The sequence below is a fragment of the Medicago sativa genome, chromosome 1, assembly GCF_051527215.1.
Source record: "Medicago sativa cultivar Bolivia chromosome 1, Bolivia_mono, whole genome shotgun sequence".
Taxonomy (NCBI): domain Eukaryota; kingdom Viridiplantae; phylum Streptophyta; class Magnoliopsida; order Fabales; family Fabaceae; genus Medicago; species Medicago sativa.
This window is the reverse complement of record NC_140749.1, coordinates 91,422,573-91,443,595: the sequence shown is the minus strand read 5'-3', so window position 1 is coordinate 91,443,595 and position 21,023 is coordinate 91,422,573. Positions and strand designations below refer to the sequence as shown.

Below are 21,023 nucleotides of genomic sequence, written 5' to 3'. Positions count from 1 at the left end.
CACATTAAGGAACTAAATGACTATTACCCTTTTTAAATCGGAGATAAATTAGTCATTATGTTGTAATGAGTCGGTGACTGGTTTATCCGATGTATGGAAATGTTGAAAACTAATTTGGATATTATTTTTGTCGATGAATAAGTTGGGTGCGAAAAAGTTGTCAGATATCAAATTGGATCTTCACTTATTTTTTCCACGTACTCATTAATTAAGTTTTTTATAATTAGTTTGGTAAAAAAAAGTTTTCTATAATTACATGTTTGATATTTTATTTCATTTTCCTTATAAATAAAAGTATGGTGATTTCCCCTAAAAAAAGTATAGTGATCTCATAATTTAAATAAAAGCTCTCCGTAGAATTAAGATGATAAAAGGTTGCAAAGGCATTATCCATACCTCTTCAAAGAAAAAAAGATATTGTCCATAAATCATAGTTCAACTAACAAAAAATACATAAATTGCTAGGTTAAACGTCTTGACCCTGGTTCAAACTTTGACTCCTCCACTTATCTAAGTCTCTAATATCTATTGTAATTTCGTCTATCTATTAAGAAGAAGAAAAGATTACCGAGATATTTAATAAACTCGAGTATGGATTCAAACTTGCTTTGCAGTGGTAAGGATTTGGCGATAATGATGATCTAAGTGGTTCAAATCCTTACCACTAAGATCAATCCATTGTTGGTTGTGGGTCACTTTTCTGTGTCACCTTAAAATATAAAGATAATTATGATATAATAATGTTTTTTATATTAGATATAAGATTTTTTTTGTGCACAAATTTTATTTTATTGTCTATATATAAGAAAAAGATTTTTTTTTTTCTGAAATAATTTATAAGGCAAATGATTAAATATATTCTTAATCCATAATAGATGACAATTATTATACGTCAAAAAGAAAATAACGTGAGTTTTTCCCAACAAAAATATTCTCCTACATTCGGTCTTCCACTTATTTCACGTTATCAGAGTTGTTGTTTACCTTTTTATTTTGACTGAGTAAAGAAGTATAAAGGAAATAACGATGATGGAAATTTCGTACCAATAATATGACAATTAAATATAAATAAAATATTAAATTAGTAAAGATTAAAATTGTAAAAGAGAAAATGTTCATAGCACTCTTTTATGGTAAAATTTGTAAAGATTAAATTTTGATAGTGAATATAAAATAATGTAGAGACTAGAAAATATAACTAATCAAAAGTAATAATATAACTACAGCTCAATATTCCCCTAAAAAAAACTACAGCGCAATATTTTTTTTTTGAGAGAACTACAGCGCAATATTAAAAAATAAAAACACACAAACGCATACCCTTTCATCTTCTTTTGTTGACATAAACACATACCCTTTCTTATTACTACTACTAGGTATATAACCCGTGCGTTGCACGGGTTTCATCATAATTTTATATATTTTTTTTATTTAAAATTATAATTTTGATAGGTTTATTGATTGATTGTTTGATTTTAAAAAAGGGTTATGTCAATGAGTTGAATGCATCATTCTCAAGACAACTTTTTCCTTAGTTTTTTTTGACAAAAATTAACAAATGACTAAAAAAACTAACTAAAGACACGACAATCACTAATTTCTAAACAATGTGAAGCAACCCAACGCAGCCCTGTTCACACCAAGAAGTTGATCTTCACATGCAATTTTTGTCATTGTCTATGAAATGTCTTGGCGTTTTAGATTTGTGAGTTGAACTGTCAAAACACTTCACCGGTCAGAAACAATGTTGGTAAATTAATTTTCTATTTGTAATGATTGGTTGTTCACTTAGAACCATGCTTTAACGTTGATTGATAAATAGACATTCAAGTGTTTAAAAAATTAATAAATTTTTTATGGTCATATTAATTTATGTTTTAAGAGCATAAATTAAGGAACAAAAAAGAAATTGAGACATGATTTCTATTAGACAAATAATTTTTTAAAACAGTAAAATACACAATTAAAAAAAAGACTTTTTTTTTGGAGAATAAAAAGACTTCTATATTACGTTTCTAAACTTGTAACCTATGAAATCATGCCTTGTTCAATTCCTATACCAGTTACACCTTCTTAGCTTGTTACATGAATGTTTTTTTTTTTTTGAAGAGGCCACTTGTTACATGAATGTTAGTTTTATTTAAATAGTAATAATTTATATAAACGATTGATTGGCATAGTACGTAGCAAGCTATGGCAACACTTCTTCGTTTCAAGCACCATCTAATTTTTTAGTTAAAGACATTATCAAAGTCATTGAGTTTCCTCCTGTTATCCCATGTAATTTATTTTCGTGGAATCCAAATAATTTTTGTATTAAATTATTTGTGTGGGAAAAAAAAATTTAACCTTTTTAAATTACAATAATTTTAACTTCACATCTATCTATTTTACTTTGCTGTTCTCGTGAGCTTAGCTCAGTTGGTAAGGACAATGCATAATATATGCAAGGTCTGGGATTTAAACCCCGGCCACTACCAAAAAAAAAACTATTTTACTTTGCAAATTCTTCTCATACCTTACTTTGAACTTTATGTCTTTTTTATAACAACCACAACATATATTACTTCACTCTTTAGGTATGCTATTATGTGTCCATTTGATGGCATATATCTTTGGTCCTTCATTTACGTGTAGTGTTTTCTTTGATACATGGCAAAATTGAAGTTCTTTACCATAGTAGCATGTAGGTAATTGGAGTGAAAAATTTAAATACCAATTAGTAGATACAAAATCAAGCTCCGATTTCTCTAATTGTGTTGGCCATTAATATTATCATGCTTTCATGCATATTCAAGCATATTTAAAAATCAGACAAAAACATATTCAAGCATGCTTTCATGATATTATCATATCACGAACCGTGTTGAGGTGGTGGACATAATTAAAAATCAACCTTGAAAGTTGTTTCTAGTGAGAAACAAATGAGTATTTTGATTATATTATGAATGGTTTTCTAATCTAGTTTATTATCGATATTTAAATAAAGTTTTTGCCTGATTTTTAGTTGGTCGTTTGATCGGCGAGTCAAGTACCCCTTGTATTCGATCAACATTTGCTTATGCTCAAACACTATATATGATCCTTTCATGCACTTTATGTGATGTGCCACGACTCCATTTGCACTCCTTTGAAACCTACAAATTAATCAACATATAAAATACACAATATATAAAACACTAATTACATACACCACATAGACGAAAGATATATCAGAAGCAAAGACAATATTTTTGTATCAAGTATGAACGGGTAGGTTCTAAAATTAAAAATATAAACTATGCACTGTAATGCTGCACTTGCTGAATTTAAAGGGAAAAAAGGTTCACAATGAGATCTCAAAAGTTTGAGAAAAATACATTCTTCTTCTACAATATGCACAACACTCTCAAACTAAAATTTCAGAGGCCTATATGCACAAAGGTTGTACACAAGGCACGTAAATATTCTAATTCACCCAACCTTTTTATACTATTGTTGAATTGAGTGGCTAAGAAGAATTTTAAAAGGTTAAACTCTGAATAAGTTACACAATAAAACATTAAAAGGGATGCATCTCTTCACCTTTCATTACTCCAATTTCCCAAATTAAACCGAAATTATATAATAAATTAAGGTCAATAAATTTGTAACTTGTAGATGAAAAAATCCAAGAAAAGAAAGAGCCACGTGCAGCACGATAAATGTAAGAATGCATAGTGGAAAGTTACAAAGCTCAATTGGCAAGTTACAAAATAAATATAAGAATGAATATATGTAAATATTTAGTAAATATGAAAAAAGAAAAAAAAAGAAAAAAAATAGAGAGCCACTTGGTGAATCCTTTATAGAAAATAAGTTAGAAAAGAGGCATTTGTGAGGTGACATGTAAGCAAAATGTAGCTTAGAATACATGTATATAGAGATAGAGATTACTTTTTAACTAATATGTTGCGGCTGTTGATTTTTTATTTTTTGAAAGGAGCTGTTGCTATTGATTAATTATTTTATCCTACAAAAAAAACTAAACATTTTTTTATACTTCATTTTAATAATAAAAAAAATTGTGTACTTATAGTTTGAAATAGTATTTTTTTGTGGTGGCCCGGGTTTGAACCCCGGACTTTGCATATTTTATGCATCGTCCATACCAACTGAGCTATGCTCACGAGGACAGTTTGAAAATAGTATATTAGGGGCAAACGGAATTTAAATTTTAAAACGATTCAGAATTTGTTTGCGAGTTTGGAGGGGAGAAAAAGGCTTTGAGGGATGAAAAATATGAGTGAAAATGGAGAAATTTTTTAAAAGTTTTAAAAGAGTAGTTTTTTAGAGAATGATAAAATAATATATTTTTAATTTTAAAAATAATATAACAACATAGATTAAATTTGAAGAATCCATATAAACCCTTCAAAATTCCCCAAAACCCTCCTCCAATACAATTTTTAAGTTCCCCCAAATCAGAAGGGTTTAGTATCATGAAGAAAAGTTAACCCCCCAAAATCTTCCCCTCCTATTTCCTCTATTTCTTCCACTTGCTCATTCCTTTTTTCCCAAACCTTCCTATCTATGTGTATTTTCCCAGCACGATACATGGAAGACTTATATTCGTGTCATTAAAGTTTAAACAATGCCTTGTGTAACAAAAAAAAAATGCCTTAAAGGACTCTTTAACATTTCCAATATAAAAAAAAAAAAGAATAATAATAAAAAAAGGCAGAATAGGAAATCAACGTTTCATTTCATCAAGAAATGTTTAGGCCGTTTAAGTGTTAAACTTGAAAGCAAAAGTTGTATATAAGCTGACCCTCCGATGGCACATTCGTCAATAGAGCACCCCACACGCCTTAGACCTAATCACAACATTATAATAAAAAAAATCTTTTAATAAAAAATAAAATTAAAATAATATCACAAAATCAGAGACCTAACGAGGTAGAGAAATGGCATAACAAAAAAAAAACAATTTTTTATGTAGAAGGATGGTCCTCGTGAAAAATAAAATAAACTGCATGATCTAGTTGCACTAATAATTAGGGATGTAGATAGATATTTAAAATAGTATGATAATCATGTCTGCTCTGTCCAATAATTAAATATGTTTTTGTTTCTGTAAATATAACATTTTATTTTGTTTTAGTACTTCTAAAATTTCTTTCAAATTTTTATTCTCTATAAAAATTATTTTTGATCCCTATTTTTAAGTTAGTTTTTGTATTTTTTAATGAAATTGTGTAAAAATATAAACCGCAAAACATAAATTAAATATCTCCTAAAAAAATTAATTTTTTTTACAAAACATAAATTAAATACAAATTTTAAACCGCAAAAAATATAAATACTCATATTTAATTCATGTTTTGTAAACCAAATCTATTTTTTTTTTTTTGGGGAGCGATTCTTAAAAAAAAGTTGGGAATAATATTATAATTTTTTCAGCAAAATTTTATTCATAATATGAATTTTACATGGGACCAAAAGTGAGATGGAAAACATTTGGGAATAAAAGTTGAAGAAAATGTTTAGAGTGACTAAAACGAAAAATTGATATATATTTAACCCTAATATATATGTATCTGCATCATATTTTTCTAAGTATTGGTTAAGCAGGTAATCTACATATTTTGATATACTCGCAAGTATTTACGGATTTCCATGGATATCATTGTTTTAAAAAAAAAAAGGATCGAATCTTTTTTAGAACTATTTGTCTAAAAAATAGTTCTAGGTTTTTTTTATTGAACTTTTGTTTTTGGCAAAAGTTTAGTCATCTACTTAACTTATCAACGGATTCCAAACAGGTGACGGAATCTTCCAAACAAGTACTTTTCCAAACAGGTGACGGAATCTTCCAAACAAGTACTTTTCCAAACAGGTACCAATGGATACGGTTTTTTTCACCAATCCCTATTAATAATCCATAATTCTTTTCCGTCAAATAACTTGTTTATACACCGTGTTGGTGCGTAGATAAGTGATTGCATAGTCTCCATATTATGCTTCATAAGCAACGAAATCTCATTTTGACTTCTCAAGGAAAATACAAAGTGAAGCGACAAACACAGTCTAATAACATTTGTCACATTTCATGATTTCTCAACTAAAGGAAAAGTTTCTCAACTAAAGGAAAAGAAAATGAAAAGAAGACACAATTTTAGTCCAAGAATAGGTTGGTAAAGATATTACAATTTCTTAAATACTTACAAAAATATTACCAGTCGGATTATTGTTTATTGTGGTGTCCAAATGCATAAATAATTATACAATTGAAGGTAAAATGACAATATTTACATCGTAGAAAGCAAGTCAACGAAGCTGAAATGAATTTAAGGTTAGTGATCTCGATGTTCTCGATGCCCCATTATTAAAATCCATCAAAAATAATCATTGAAAACAAAATAGTAAAGCTAAGTGTTGGTAAAAAAAAAAAAAAACATTCAATTTTTATTGTTGTGGGGTACTTTCGTGGTGTTCTTGTTCATCTTTAGATGAGTAAAGTACGAACCATCGTGTACAGTAGCGAGTCACAACATCATGGCTTGTTGTATGACACAGATGCGTGAACTTTACATCAAATACATTATTCACAAGTACCTCCGGGTCGTCTTTAAGGTGATTCTAAAAGAAATTATTTTATAAAAAAATCAAATATTTCAATTTCCAAAGCATTGATTACATATTTTCATAAAAAAACAAAAGTGCTATTTAAAATAAAATATTGTTTAGGAGAAAAACAAAAGTCTGTCAAATATTAATCAGGATGGCAAGATAATGTTCTAACATGGAAAAAAAAAAGTAAGGGTTAATTAAGTAAATGGTCCCTATAAATATTCAGAATTTTGTTTTTAGTCCCTACAAAATAAAATCACACTTTTTAGTCCCTATAAAATTTTCCATTAGCATTTTTAGTCCTCATAAAAAATTTCTATCAGCATTTTAGTCCCTGTCAAAAATTTCCATCAACATTTTTGGTCCCTAAAATGCTTAAGGAAAATGTCACAGGGACTAAAATGTGTGATTTTATTTTGTAGGGACTAAAAACAAAACTGTGAATATTTATAGGGACTAAAAACTTAATTAACCCAAAAAGTAAATATAGATATCATAGAAGTGGTTTTACTTGATAAATCTGGTAAAGATTAATCAGAATCATAATCACTTTAGGATATCCCTGAAAACAAGTTAGTTTGAAAAATTTGTATCTATGGGAGATTTTTTAGCGGCATTTTACTCGATAAAAACCATAAAGAATGCAGAATAATGCATGGTAATTTTTTTTATTTAGGAGCTACTAGAATTCTTCGTCAAAAATTAAAAGTTCCAAGGATTGAATAGTAAAGTAAAACTTCATACTATACCATGAAATCCAAAGGCCCGGTCTAATAAATATCATAAAAACATACCTTCTTGTTTCATAAATAGATGGAAGACATTCGTATGATTTGAATTCATTCTGATTTGTTAGCATTAGAAATTATTTTAACATTTATAATAGAGATAACGAATATTCTTTTATTCAAACCTCAGAAAAATGCATCAATCAATTCTTCTATAAATTGGAATGCTCTGCATGCATTGAACATTTCATGCTAAAAAGCTAGAAACCTCTTGCTAACCATTGGGTGTGTTCAGAAACATCTCGAGGTTTAGAACTAAACAACCCGACTATTTCACTAGGTTAACTCGAGTGAATTTCCAGAACATACAAGGACCGAACCGGATCACACAATTTAACAAAGTCGATATGTAGATTTTCTAAAACTAACCTATAGCATGAAGAAAATTCAAACATTATCTTTCACTCAATCTGATTGATTCTATAATCCAATCCTACAAACTTTCATGATCATTGGTAAGATCCAATTTTAGAAAGCTTACATGACGGCTACATCTCTATTAGTCTAAACACCCCCATAATGAAAATTCAAACATTGTCTTTCACTCAATCTGATTGATTCTATAATCCAATCCTACAAACTTTCATGATCATTGGTAAGATCCAATTTTAGAAAGCTTACATGACGGCTACATCTCTATTAGTCTAAACACCCCCATAATGAAAATTCAAACATTGTCTTTCACTCAATCTGATTGATTCTATAATCCAATCCTACAAACTTTCGTGATCATTGGTGATCCAATTTTAGAAAGCTTACATGACGGCTACATCTCTATTAGTCTAAACACCCCCATAATATGACCCAAGGGAATATCAAAATCAAAACATGTTTCCAAAAATAGCACTTACAACACCGTACGTAGTGAATTATGCCATGACTCGGAGATAGACAGAGCAGGCGAATGGAAAAGGTCAGACAATTCTAAGAGGAAACTCAAGGGGGCCACATCCATTACGGCACTTTAAGTCATTTCACCATTACCTCTTTCAAATTTCATTATTTAAGGAAAATGCTTTAAATATTAGTCTTGCATCATTTGTTACCTACTGAAATTGGAACCCCTGGGGATCCACATTAATGACCTACAACAATAAAATCAAATCAGGAAGAAAAACAGCATAAAAGATTTCTTTCTTCTCGACATGACTTGGAAGGCCAGGCTTGGACGTTTCTAAACAAGCCAACAGCAACCACTCTACTAATCTAGTTCTGCATACTGATTAGGGGATTAGTAGAATTGGTTCTTAGCATTTTCTCGTAACTGTTTTTGGGCATCATGTCAGGAATATATGTTGAGATTCTTGCATTAAGTATGTCCAACAATTCTCTCTCTTTTAGTTGTTTCCTATTGCTATTTAAGAGGATGCCACCACTATTAGAAACCAGTTCCTAAAATTCAACCTTGGGGACAAAGTTGCAGCTCCAGCAGGTGATAATGTTAGGACCAGGGTGGAATCAACGGTGAAAGAATGTGTATTGTACCCTAGAGAGATGAGGGGAAACGAAATAGAAGTTGATGGTAGAAGGTTAATTGTACATCGAAATTTAGGGAAGAAATTCATTTACTACAAATAACCAAGTGGTTACAAGGTTGTTGTATCTATGTCTAACGGCCCATCATCAAATAACCATGTTCTTTCCCCCCATCCTCACTACTTCTAGACTATATAAAATTTGAGTTGTGTAACGCATCCACACCCAAGACTGCATATCAAGATATACAACCAAGGCAAATGCAACACTATAAAAAATTAAAGCTGAAGGTAAAATAAAAAAATAGGTATTCATTGACATGCACTATTCAATCGTGATGGCAGAGGCCATAAAAGGTACCGAAGGAGTTGGCTCACTTAGTCACCCTCCGCCGATGAACAATGGACTTGTGTTTAAATCCAAAAGTTTGTCTGGACTAACTAGGGCAACCAACACCTCTTAAATTTCTAAATGCCTACGCGCACAAACACACGACTTTAACTCGTATATTTCTAAATTTCTAGATCCTATGCTATAGTAGGAAGAAGGGTCAGATCGATCATTGAAAACACTGTAGGAAACTATGGATGTAGTTGCAAATTCGCAAAACATCCATCCACAAACAGAAATGATAACTCTGTATTATGATATCATCGTAGGAAACTGGATGCCGTGGACCATCAAAGGCATTAATACTGACAAAAATGAGAAAGGAAATGGATTTCAATATACTTACAGAAACTGCAGGAGTATGATACATTACCTAAAAAGATAAGACATGAAAACCATCAAAATATCATCCAATAAAAGCAGTATCAATCTTAACACATGCTACCACGAGCCCAATAAAACAAAAAATTGAATTGCTTACCGAGATATGAATATGCTTCAAGAACACGGCCAAACATCCAGTAGAAATGCATCCAGAATGACCAGCCATGGATAAAATGCAACATTAATCCATTAGGATACGTAACGGCAAACTTTAGAAAATAATAACAAGACATCAAAAGGAAAGAAATGCTAAGTACAACTAGATAAATTGATCTATATGTCCAACTCAAGCAGTGACTAAGGCAAAAGAAAGAAGTGTAGAAAACACAGGTCTTGTTAATTCTTTCACTAATACTGACTTTTCATCAAAACAGTGGCGCGTAGTACTGGAACCTGCACCTGGATGAAAATGCAGGTTCAACACTAAACACTACTCCTAACTTATGAACCTAGTTAAAACACAAACAATTGATGAGCTCACATGTTCTCAGATAGCACCAACAACTATTGACTTCCCTCACAGCTCAAAAGAGAGCACATTCAAGCTCATCATAATATATTTCCATCACACATACAGTAGCTATTGTATAGGCATTGATAACAAATTTTAATGGAAATTATAATTCATTCTAAAACAGCGAATTTAATCTCCTAATAAACAAACCAAGATACCTTCTCCTGGGTTCCTTTTATGCATCTAAGCATGGGAGGGAAGCCTGAAACCCGTGATGTCTCCTGAATGAGAAATTCAATTAGACTCTCCAGAACTCAAGTTACATGAAATGGTAAAGAAATATGCATTGCATAAATAGTGACAATTAATGAGAATCTGAGCATAACCAATGCAAAGATTATTAAGAAAAGTAGTGTGAAAAAAAAAGGAGCAGATAAAAGAATAAACAGATCTATCTTGAACAAAAAAAAAAAAAAAAAACTGAACTCATAGTATAGTTTCAATGGATTTAATTGCATGAGCAGTGTTTCAAATACAAATACATCTGCAGAAAGAAAAACTTCCATCGGCAAGTTGTCTTACAATAGAAACAGTACATTCCACTGAGAACCGCCAGTTAAGTGTACGCCTTTAGGGACATCACACTTTTTAACTTCAACAGGCCGACAACTGCGATGACACTCCTTGGGCCGTACAGAGAAGATAAATAGTACCATATGATTAGAACCTTAATACCAATTGGATAAATATGTACAAATATCAGTGAATATCATTTCAGGAGTCAAGTTTTGCAACATTGGTCACTTGCCAGTGATGAATGGGTGGTTCAATGCTTGTGAGACTGTCAACCGCTTGTCCGGATCCAAGACGAAAATTTTATCTAGAATATCTTTAAAATTGGCCAACATTTTTGGGTCTTCCCCAGAAGAGCCAGCAACGATTGTTCCAATATCTTTCGGCTTTATGTTAAGAATCATCCGCTTTATGGTCTACGAAATAATATTACAAACATTATTCAGACTAAAAAAACATTCGTTCTACAACGTAATACTTAAAAACACAATGTAATACTTAAAAACACAATCATAATGTAATACTTAAAAACACAATCATAAGTCTAGCTCACCTTTTTTGTTACAGGATCCTCTTCAGTGGCATGAAAACTTAAGTCTTGGTCGTAATGCTGTCCAGTAAATGCTCCCTGCCAGGAGTAACATAAACAAGATGATATAAATACAAACACTTCGTTCAAACCAAAATTTCAATTGAAGGTGCAGATCATATAAAAGAACAGTTATAAAATTTAAATAGCAACAGTCAAAAAATGACAGGACAAATGCAAGCTAGTATCAAATATTAGTAATTTTTTTGGAGTGTCAAAGACTCAAAGTATTAAAATCATCCATAAGACTAAACAGTATATCTTTACCTTACGGAGCATCTTTTTTGGAAAAGGGCCCTTCAATTCCATGTGAAGCCGCAACATGTCATTGTTTGTGAGCCCTGGAAAAAGAACCTTCCCTGTATACAGTTCATACAAACAACAGCCTACAGACCAAATATCCAATGGATGATCATACTGCAAGCCAAGAACTGCAAAGAAAGATTCAAGAGCCCAGATAGTAACAGTAAGTAACTAAGAAAAAGTAGTTGGAAGTAATACAATTAAAAGTATAATGAACAGTACTTACTTATTTCAGGAGCACGATAAAAGCGACTCACAAGATATGGTGTCACTTCATTTTTACCAGCAAACATGGCATTACCAAAGTCACAAAGCTTCAAAACATTTTTAGCCTCGTTCACCTTACAGAAAAGGAAATTGAAATAAAAGTTAGATAATGGCTATTTCATTTAATAAAGGAAAAAAACTAACAAAAGAAACAATCTTAACTCAAAATAGCATTCTAGACATACCAACATATTATCGGGCTTTATATCACAGTGCAGAACACCACAGTTACGGAGATGCTTCAGTGCAATAAAAAGCTGTTTTGCATATGTCCTCACAGCAGTTAGCCTAAGGCCAATATTGCGACCGAACTTCTTTAAAACCTCACGCAGATTCATATTTAGAGATTCAAAAACTAAACATAGATGATTTCTGTACTTAAAGCTTGAAAGGAAACGAACACAATGACGTTTATCATCCGGATCTGCACCTACTAATTTCTTCAAAATGACCAATTCATCCAAACCAGCCTTGTACCTATTCCACATCAGAGATGTAACAATAAGTAAAGAGACACTACCCAAAAGTGAAAAGGATTGATTAAGGATAGCCGGGGAAAAAACCACTCACATAGTGTCGTTATTGCGAATAATTTTTATTGCTACTTCATCTGGCTCGCCATTACCAGCTTTTAGATTCCTAGCTCGTACAACTGTTGAAAAGACACCCTTCCCATGTGCAGCAGTAACTTCATATCGGCCATCAAGTATTTCACCAAAACGATAGCCTGCATTGAAATATAAGAATATAAACCCATGAAACGGGAAAACAGACATAGCCAAGGATATTAGATATAATAACTGACCAACAATTTCAACAGGAATATGATTTCCCCAAAGATTTCCCACATCATATTATAAGAATATAAACCCATGAAATGGGAAAACAGACATAGCCAAGGATATTAGACATAATAACTGACCAACAATTTCAACAGGAATATGATTTCCCCAAAGATTTCCCACATCATATTGACAGGTTGTGGTAGCAGATCCACAGGAAATGCTTCAGAAAAGTTACTGAAGATTTGTAAGCGAACTACTTGTCAGATCATTGAACTTAGGGTCTATAGTATCAAACAGCATCATTTTGGTAACTTTTTTTTTGTGACAACGGTAACAACTTAAAATGCTTGTTAAGGGTATTTAAATATCAACAATTATGTTTTGAAATTATTCCTTCCAAAAACATCAAAACTACACCATAACTATTTTGATGGAAAACCCATGCCAACACAGTATGCATAAAAACAATTAAAGTTACGTAGAAAATTAAGTTTCTTACAAACACGTGGCACAAAACTAATAGCTCTGGAGTCACAACTCAACAATCAAAAGAGAATGATCCAGCTAGCTATAGTCAAATGAATTACTTACTGTAATAGCCCTCTGCATCATCCCAATTGTCATGCAGGCCGGCCCTCTCAATCAGTAACCCATCTTCTTTTCCCTGAATAGAAGATAGAAAATGTTAATACAACAAGAAATTATAGCACCAAATCGACAAAATATACAATTGGTTCAACAACTTTTCAAGCATAAAAGAATGAAGAAAAATGATAATGAAAGAAAATAACTGCAATAAGTGATAAGAGCCCGCAAGGAAAAGTCGTCTACTACAATAAAGGCTACTTATCTTGGGGGCGGAAGGCTGTAAAATATATACCAGAGCATGTTTAATGGAGAAGGCGGATGAGAAAACTAAAATGGGGAAAAACACAGAAGACGGGCTTCCTAGATTATCATTCAAGAAAGATAATCCATCTATAATCAGAACAATGTCATGATTTGCTACAAAATTTGAAAAGTTAAACCAAATACTTACCGATTTCCTAACTCCAGTTGGTGTCTCACCAAATATATCATCACAATACTTGTCAGCTGACCTCTCACTCTGCAAGAGTTATGAATGAACTTCAAAATCCAATAGATATAAATATGAAAAATTGCATCTGATTTAGTACTATTATCTTAAAATATAAAACTAATTTAGGACAAACCTTTGGAGTACCCTCGCCTAGGCCACCAGCACCAGGTACCTTCTCTGAGCCAACATCCACATTTTCAGGTGGAGATTTCCCAACAGAAAATGATGGTTCCACATCATCACTCTTGCCATCAATTGCTTTAGAAATGTCAGTGTGAATCTCCATGTCCTTGTCTAATAATAGTGTATTACAAAATTAGAGAAAATCTCAAATATGACGATAATATGGGCAAAAAATCAAAGACTCGTAAACACCTTAATGTATATGCATTTCATTCAATGCTCAATGTTTCTATGTAGTTTCAAAATTTAGTGTCATGAGAACATATTATGCAACTCTAAAAATGTAATTTACATGAGTTACAAAGAATGGATAACAGTGAAGACTAAAATAACAATGCCAAATTTCTCTAGTCCAGCTGTAATTAACTTTAAATATATACTCCCTCCGTCTCACAATATTAGTCGTTTAAGGTTTGTGCACGATTATTAAGGAAATGATTAATTGTGTTGATTTCAATGGTAAAATTAGAAGCATTTACTAAAATGTCCTCATTAATTGTAGTTAGTGAAGTAGTTAAGTTGGATGAAATTCAATAAATAAGGGTATAATAGTGGAAAAAAATAATAAATGCTGCAATGGTATTATAAAGTGACAATTATTTTGAGAAAAAGAAAAAATGCTAAAGAGAGAATAATTGTGAGACGTATAAACACACTGAACTTTCCTATTTAAGCACAGACCAAACATACTATAAATAGTAGTAGAGAAAAAATTAAACTAGCCACATCTAGCATGTGACGGTCTTTTGAAAAAGCAAGACCACCTCCATTAAGAAGAGCAGAAGGCATAGCATGGCTCTAATAGCAGAGATCATATTTTACGGGTAACCTATGGGGTCAAAAAATATTATAAGCCACATACGCACCTTCATGTAAACTGATACATGGTCTGAAATATGAAATCATAGTCTAAAAGCCAAAGTTGTGAAAATCAAGACAATACTTATGATAAATGCAGAAATTAATTAAATATAAATTATGATAAGTACTGTAACTAATACTATCTGCCTCACTCAGACCTATAAAAAAAGCAGAAGTAAATACCTTTTCCTTCGTTTTCAGCTGCTTGTTCTATTTGCTGATTTTGTTTCTTGTATTTCTCCATTATTGCTTCTCTTCTTCTTCTACTCTCCTCTTTGATTCTGATCAGATCTTCCTCTTCCTGATCAGGTAATTCCAATGTATCCTCATCTACATCATCTTGTTCAACCTCGCTGCTGCAATCAATATACATCAGAATCAAAACAAAACAAGTATGATATTCCAGAACAAAGTTTTATAGTAAAAATGAAATTTACCCTTTTAGTTTCCTTCCATCATCTTCCATGGTATAGTTTCTCTTTCTATCTGCATGGTATCCATTTTCTTCATGTCTTGAATGTTTTTTATATCTATCTCTGCTGTCATTATCATCCTCGCGACGCATATGCTTATCCTTACCATTAGGAGCGTCTTCATCGTTGTGCCGATATCTGTCATCTCGTCTCTCCTTATTGATATCCCTTTCCCGGTTCCTATAATCCCATTCACTCTTCCAGTCTCTATCTCTCTCACCACCCCTTGTTCTGTCCCTGCTCATATCTCTTTCAGTTTCCCTTCTCCTATCCCTCTCATAATTTGTGTCCCTGCTCCTATCTCTTTCCATTTCTCTTCTCCTATCCCTACCCTCATCCCTTTCCCTGCTCCTATCTTTTACCATGTCCCTTCTATGCCTGTCATGACTCCTTCCACGTTCTTTTTCCCTTCTATGCACCCAATCAACCTCCTTATTCCTGCTTGTTTCATCTCGCTTCTTTTCCCTATGCAAGTCTCTATCCACATCTCGGTCCCGACTCCTATCCTTATCCATATCCTTGTTCCTGTCCTTATCCCGGGCCTCCCGACTGTGATACCTAGAACTGTGTTCTCGTCTATCATCTTCCATCAGATCCTTACTGCCGTGACGATGCTCCCTTCTTCCTTCCCTCACTGTTTCCTCATCAAGGTCATAGTCAGTCTTGTGTTTGCTGGTATAATAAAGTGATCCTCGTTCCACAGAGCGCCTGTTCTTGGGACGAGCATGCTCTTCTACTACACTACGAGAACGAGACCTGTCCCTTGTATGACCAATTGATCTTGATCGACTTCTGTGTCCATCATGCAAAGGAGAATTCGCTGACATTCTGTGTTTTTCTTCGCCACTTTCAGAGGAATTCCTGTGGGGATTTACTTCCCTTCTATTAGCCTCCAGTGCGTCGTCATCATTGTCACCTTTAAGTTTCTCATTTCCTCTAAAATGACCAAACTCCCCATTCTTCCACTTATCCCCTTTGGAAGACTTAACACCCAAATGCCCATTGCCCAGAGCATCAGTACCAGCTCGAACATCCCTCCTAGTTTGAGTTTCAGCTCTTGAGATGTATGGAGAATCATCGTCGTCATTAATTCGAGTATCAATGTGGCAGCTGTGACGCAGTTTCCCATCTTCTTCATCAGAAGTGTGACTAATAAATCTGTCATTGCTGATGCCCTCACGTTCAGTTTCTGAACTTTTAGCAGGAATGCCCTGCCCACCATAAAGAATTAATTAAGTGCAGATGTTAAAGATAACAATACTCAAGTTAGAGCTGAATAAAATAAGCAATGCATTTAAATCAATCCATAATATATGCAAAAATAAATTTACAAAACACAAAAACCAGCTCTTACAAATTAACTGTAAGCCCCCAGTCTTCACTGAAACGCCTAGAGAGATTTCTTTCATGTCATGTTTGTGTAGTGCAACCAGGTTCTTACATATCTATGAAACACTGACAGGGTACTCTAACAACAAGCTCTCACGAATAAAAAAATCATTATACAATCCAAAAAAAGGAATCACTGTGTTCTGTTTGGTCACTGAGACGAGGTGAGATAGACTGAAACACTTAATTCTGTGACATAATCAAAAATTTACAACAACAAAAAAACAAGTAGAAGAGCAAAAACTTTTTGAATTTGATGAACTATATTTTGAATAAAACATCAATTTAGTCCATAAACTATTACTCAAACTTCCATTTAATCCCTGAAAATTGTAAATACAATAAATAGTCCCTATAATATATAAAACCCGCCAATTTAGTCTCTGCTATTAAGATGTAATGCTAGGGGCTAAATTGACAACAAATTGAAGTAAATTGACAAATTTGTATACACTTCAGGGACTAAATTGACGAATTTTTATAAACTTGAGACTAAATTGACGAATTTTGTATAGGTTATGGAGAATATTATATTTACATAGTTTAGGGATTAAATAGAACATTGAGTGATAGTTTAGCGACTGTGATTTATTGAATTCTATTTCAATGGCATCCTCTGTTTTTCTCAGCAACCAAACAGAAAACACATGTAGCATTACAGAAAATTGAAATTAAATAAATAATAATAAATACATAAACCAATTCAATTGGATCGTATCATACCGGATTTTTGTTATGAGATCGAAGATCTGTATCGTCTTTGACCTCGAAAGGCTCATCATCGAGAATCTCTCCCTCCTCAACGTCATCAGCAGGGAGATGATTGATCTTCACCGAATCAACGGTTTCAGCAACGAATTGAATCTCTTCTTCGTCGCGTTTTTTGCTGCTGCGGTGGCGGTGACGGTGTTTGTGACGTTTGGAGGATTTGTCGTGGTCATCGGGAGAAGGTGATCGGCGATGCTTGCGTCGAGAATCGGTGGGCATGATTGATTGGATAGAAAAAATTAGGGTTAGGGTTTGTTTAGGTTTTTGTGGCTAATTGGTTGAATTAATACGATACGATACGGTAGAACAAACAGCGAACGGTTAGTTATGGCACGCACGGAGGTTCGTTCTGTATTGGATGGATTAGATTTTAGATTCAGAAAACTTTAATCCCACGTGCCTTACAAGCGTGTCAATGAGTCTATTGGATTGGGGTTTTAAAAAATATTTTTGAAGATTTTAAAACATTTTGTAGTATTGTATTGATTTTAAAGATTTTTTTCAGATTTAGATTTAGATTTTTAATACAGATTTTTTTTTTTATAAATTTTAAGATTTCAAAGGATCAGTGGATTTTTAGCAAAAGAAAACAAAGCTACGAGATTAAGTAAAGAAGATGATAAATAAATTCTAAGATTTGAATAGAGAAAAATAAAATTGATGCCCGTTATAACTTTTTTCAATAACAAAGTGACTCTGGCGTATAAAAAACAATAACAAAATTTACTTAGATGTTAACTACGTGGTAAATGGCGATAGCTTGATATGTAACCTCAAATATTAAGATTGAATCCATGCGATGATGATTACGATCATCAACATTGTTTTCATTAACAGATTTTTCTCCTTTCACAATTTAAAAAAAAAACAATAACATCGATTTTATACAACAATATGGCATGCACGGAATATTGTCGAGAACAACATGGTATACCTTGTTAACGATGCGTCGTAATAGGGTTCAATATTTATGGGTAAAGATTTAATGAATTAGGGTTTTGTCTGTTATCTATATATAAAAGTTGCCCCAAGCAAACAATTTCGCCCTAATTTTTCAGAAGCCCTAATGATTATAATTACTGTTTTACCCTATTCCAAACTTTAATTATGAAAAATAAAAAGAAAAATAGGGTTTTTCATCTGTTTGCGCTACAAACATGGTTGTTTCCGCTAAACCCTAACTGTTTTACCCTAATCCAACGCTACACTGTTATCCTTAAAAACAAACTTTTACGTTTTTTTCCCTGGAATCATGCACTATCTCATCCTCCCCACTTCCGAAGAAAAAATTCAAATTATTCATTCTCTCTGTTCACCAAGCTTATCCCTCTCTCAATATTGATTCATCATCCATCTTCTTCAATGTTCTCTCCACTCACTCTCCTCTCGGATCTCTCTCTCTCTCTCTCTCTCTCTCTCTCGCCGCAATTCCCTCCAAGGTTGTTGGTGTTTATTTTCAATGTTACGGTTTTCTAGCTTCTGCAGAGATATTACTAATTAGCTTCTGATTGCATTTTGTGTCTTCTGTGTTACTAAACTTTGTTTTTGGCTTTGGGCAAATTTCTTTTGTTGTTCTGTTGCGAGTGGGTGTAATTTTTTAGCTAGGTAAATTAGATATCCTTCTTTACTTTCAATTCTTTTGCTTGCAAGTGACATGCAGTAGTTGTTGTTCATATTGTTGATTGTTGTCGGTTTCGTGATATTTTTATGCTAACCTGTTTTCTCTGGTTTTGTTTGGTGACGAATTGGAGTTTATTAGGAAATGAAGCAACACAAATTATTTGCTCAAAGGTAACGAAAATTGCAAGTTTAATTCAAATTATCTGCTCAAAGGTATGTGGACTTGCTTTCTTAATTTGTCTTTTATTGGAAGTTTAATTATGATCATGAGATGTTTGAGGAAATGTCTCAATCTGAAAAACTGATAGCAAATCTAGAACAACAACTTTGTAGTCGAATATTTATGCTTTTAAATCACATATATGATATTTGCGATTCTATATGAATCATATTTGCAGATTTCACGTTAATTTTGTCATCATTTTTGTACTTTGTTTGAAATGTAGTGGCTTATTTTCATAACTTCCTAGCTTCTTCTTTTTTGTAAAAGGATATCTCATAAATTGGGATTTTAAATTGTGTTTTTCTATATTACTTTGTAGGTTCATAAAGCTGTTGAGCTTACTAAACCTGAATTTGCATAGCACACACATGTAGAGGTATGCATATTTACTTTTCACTATTTTCTATTGAATTTGTAGTCGAATATTTATGCTTTTAAATCACATATATGATATTTGCGATTCTATATGAATCATATTTGCAGATTTCACGTTAATTTTGTCATCATTTTTGTACTTTGTTTGAAATGTAGTGGCTTATTTTCATAACTTCCTAGCTTCTTTTTTTTTTTGTAAAAGGATATCTCATAAATTGGGATTTTAAATTGTGTTTTTCTATATTACTTTGTAGGTTCATAAAGCTGTTGAGCTTACTAAACCTGAATTTGCATAGCGCACACATGTAGAGGTATACATATTTACTTTTCACTATTTTCTATTGAATTTGTAGTCTTATGGATTAGTTTTTGAGATTACTAAACCTGAAATTAATTTCCTCCACTGTTTGATGTCTATGTGATAACTTCATTTGATAAATACATGGTTGCATTTACTAAGCACAGCTGCATTTTGCAATTGCAGGATCTATGGGTCCTAATGAAAACTTTGGGTAGAGCACTGGTCTTTGTACCCATCTTTGATTATTTTTGCTGCTACAACAACAACAACAAAATGTGTTATATTGAGAGTTTCAAGCGACAATTGCGGTAAAGGGGCCTTCTCACCAAGGTACTTTACTAATGCAATCAACTATCCTATGAATATCAATTTTGGATTTCATGTTCGTGTTTTGTTTCACCATTGGGTTTGATATTTGCTGGTGCGATTGTATTGAAGCAACACAAGTGCGTATGTAATGGAGTCCTTATTTTTGTTCAAGCGAGTTGTTACCTTATCTTAACATGATAATTATGTCTAACTTTTCAGGTGCACCGCATTGAATGGCGCCTACAAAAGCTCATGACGGTGTCGTTGGTTGTGCAATGTACTCACGGAGAGACTATTTAACTAATCAAGGTATATGTAGTTACAATAAGATTTTGAATTATACCTGAAGCTAGAATCTCAAACAGCTATTAGTGAGTGATGATATTAAATCATTTTAATATATTGAAATAGTTGAATAGCTGCTGAGAATAATTGAACACTTTTGTTCAATGAATTGTTTACTTTGCAGAGGTTATTTATACGTTGATCACAATATCCTATGTTGATTCATATTTTGTTAAAAATGAGTTTTTTTTTAATTCATGGGCAGCTCTCTTTTGAGTTCCAATTTATCCGCTTCTATACCACAACAACAACTAAGCCTTCTCCCACAAAGTGGGGTCGACTACATGGATCAAATTACGCCATAGTGCTCTAATGAGTTCTTTTTTAAATTAGGCCTTATTTACTTGATCTTCTGACTTAGAAAGTGCTAATGTACTTTATATTATACAGGATTTATTTAAACTCCAATAGAAAAACATATATAATAATCAAAATTATTGAATATCAATTTTAGTAAGTTTTGTCATTGTATTTTTGACATTCTGAATCTGTCTG

The 21,023-nt window shown here is 32.5% G+C and overlaps 1 protein-coding gene and 2 long non-coding RNA genes across 15 annotated transcripts; 2 read left to right on the top strand and 1 right to left on the bottom strand.

The window, feature by feature from the left end:
• Positions 1–2,745: 2,745 nt before the first annotated feature.
• LOC146959098 (uncharacterized) lies at positions 2,746–17,715 on the bottom strand. Of its 13 annotated transcripts, none has more exons than XR_015024812.1 (16): positions 17,311–17,715; positions 15,163–16,409; positions 14,909–15,081; positions 13,815–13,975; positions 13,640–13,708; positions 13,192–13,264; positions 12,386–12,542; positions 12,001–12,292; positions 11,775–11,889; positions 11,513–11,676; positions 11,210–11,284; positions 10,666–11,072; positions 10,302–10,364; positions 9,727–9,741; positions 9,592–9,618; positions 2,746–3,137 (listed from the first exon to the last, which is right to left on the bottom strand). XR_015024812.1 is itself a non-coding variant. In XM_085740622.1 (12 exons), the coding sequence occupies exons 1-12, from the start codon at positions 17,572–17,574 to the stop codon at positions 10,884–10,886; spliced, it is 2,979 nt and encodes a 992-aa protein (XP_085596748.1). In that variant the 5' UTR covers positions 17,575–17,715; the 3' UTR covers positions 10,578–10,883. The 13 variants fall into 13 exon arrangements, 2 of the variants coding, with proteins under 2 accessions (XP_085596748.1, XP_085596750.1); XR_015024813.1 differs by lacking the exon at positions 2,746–3,137 and adding an exon at positions 4,573–4,835; XR_015024814.1 differs by lacking the exon at positions 9,592–9,618.
• Positions 4,834–6,416, top strand: LOC146959099 (uncharacterized). Its single transcript, XR_015024822.1, has 2 exons — positions 4,834–5,820; positions 5,858–6,416. It is a non-coding gene; the product is annotated as an uncharacterized LOC146959099 (long non-coding RNA).
• A 725-nt stretch (positions 17,716–18,440) lies between the features above and the next one.
• On the top strand, positions 18,441–20,200 carry LOC146959097 (uncharacterized). Its single transcript, XR_015022432.1, has 4 exons — positions 18,441–19,188; positions 19,518–19,574; positions 19,828–19,884; positions 20,058–20,200. It is a non-coding gene; the product is annotated as an uncharacterized LOC146959097 (long non-coding RNA).
• The last annotated feature ends 823 nt before the right edge of the window (positions 20,201–21,023 follow it).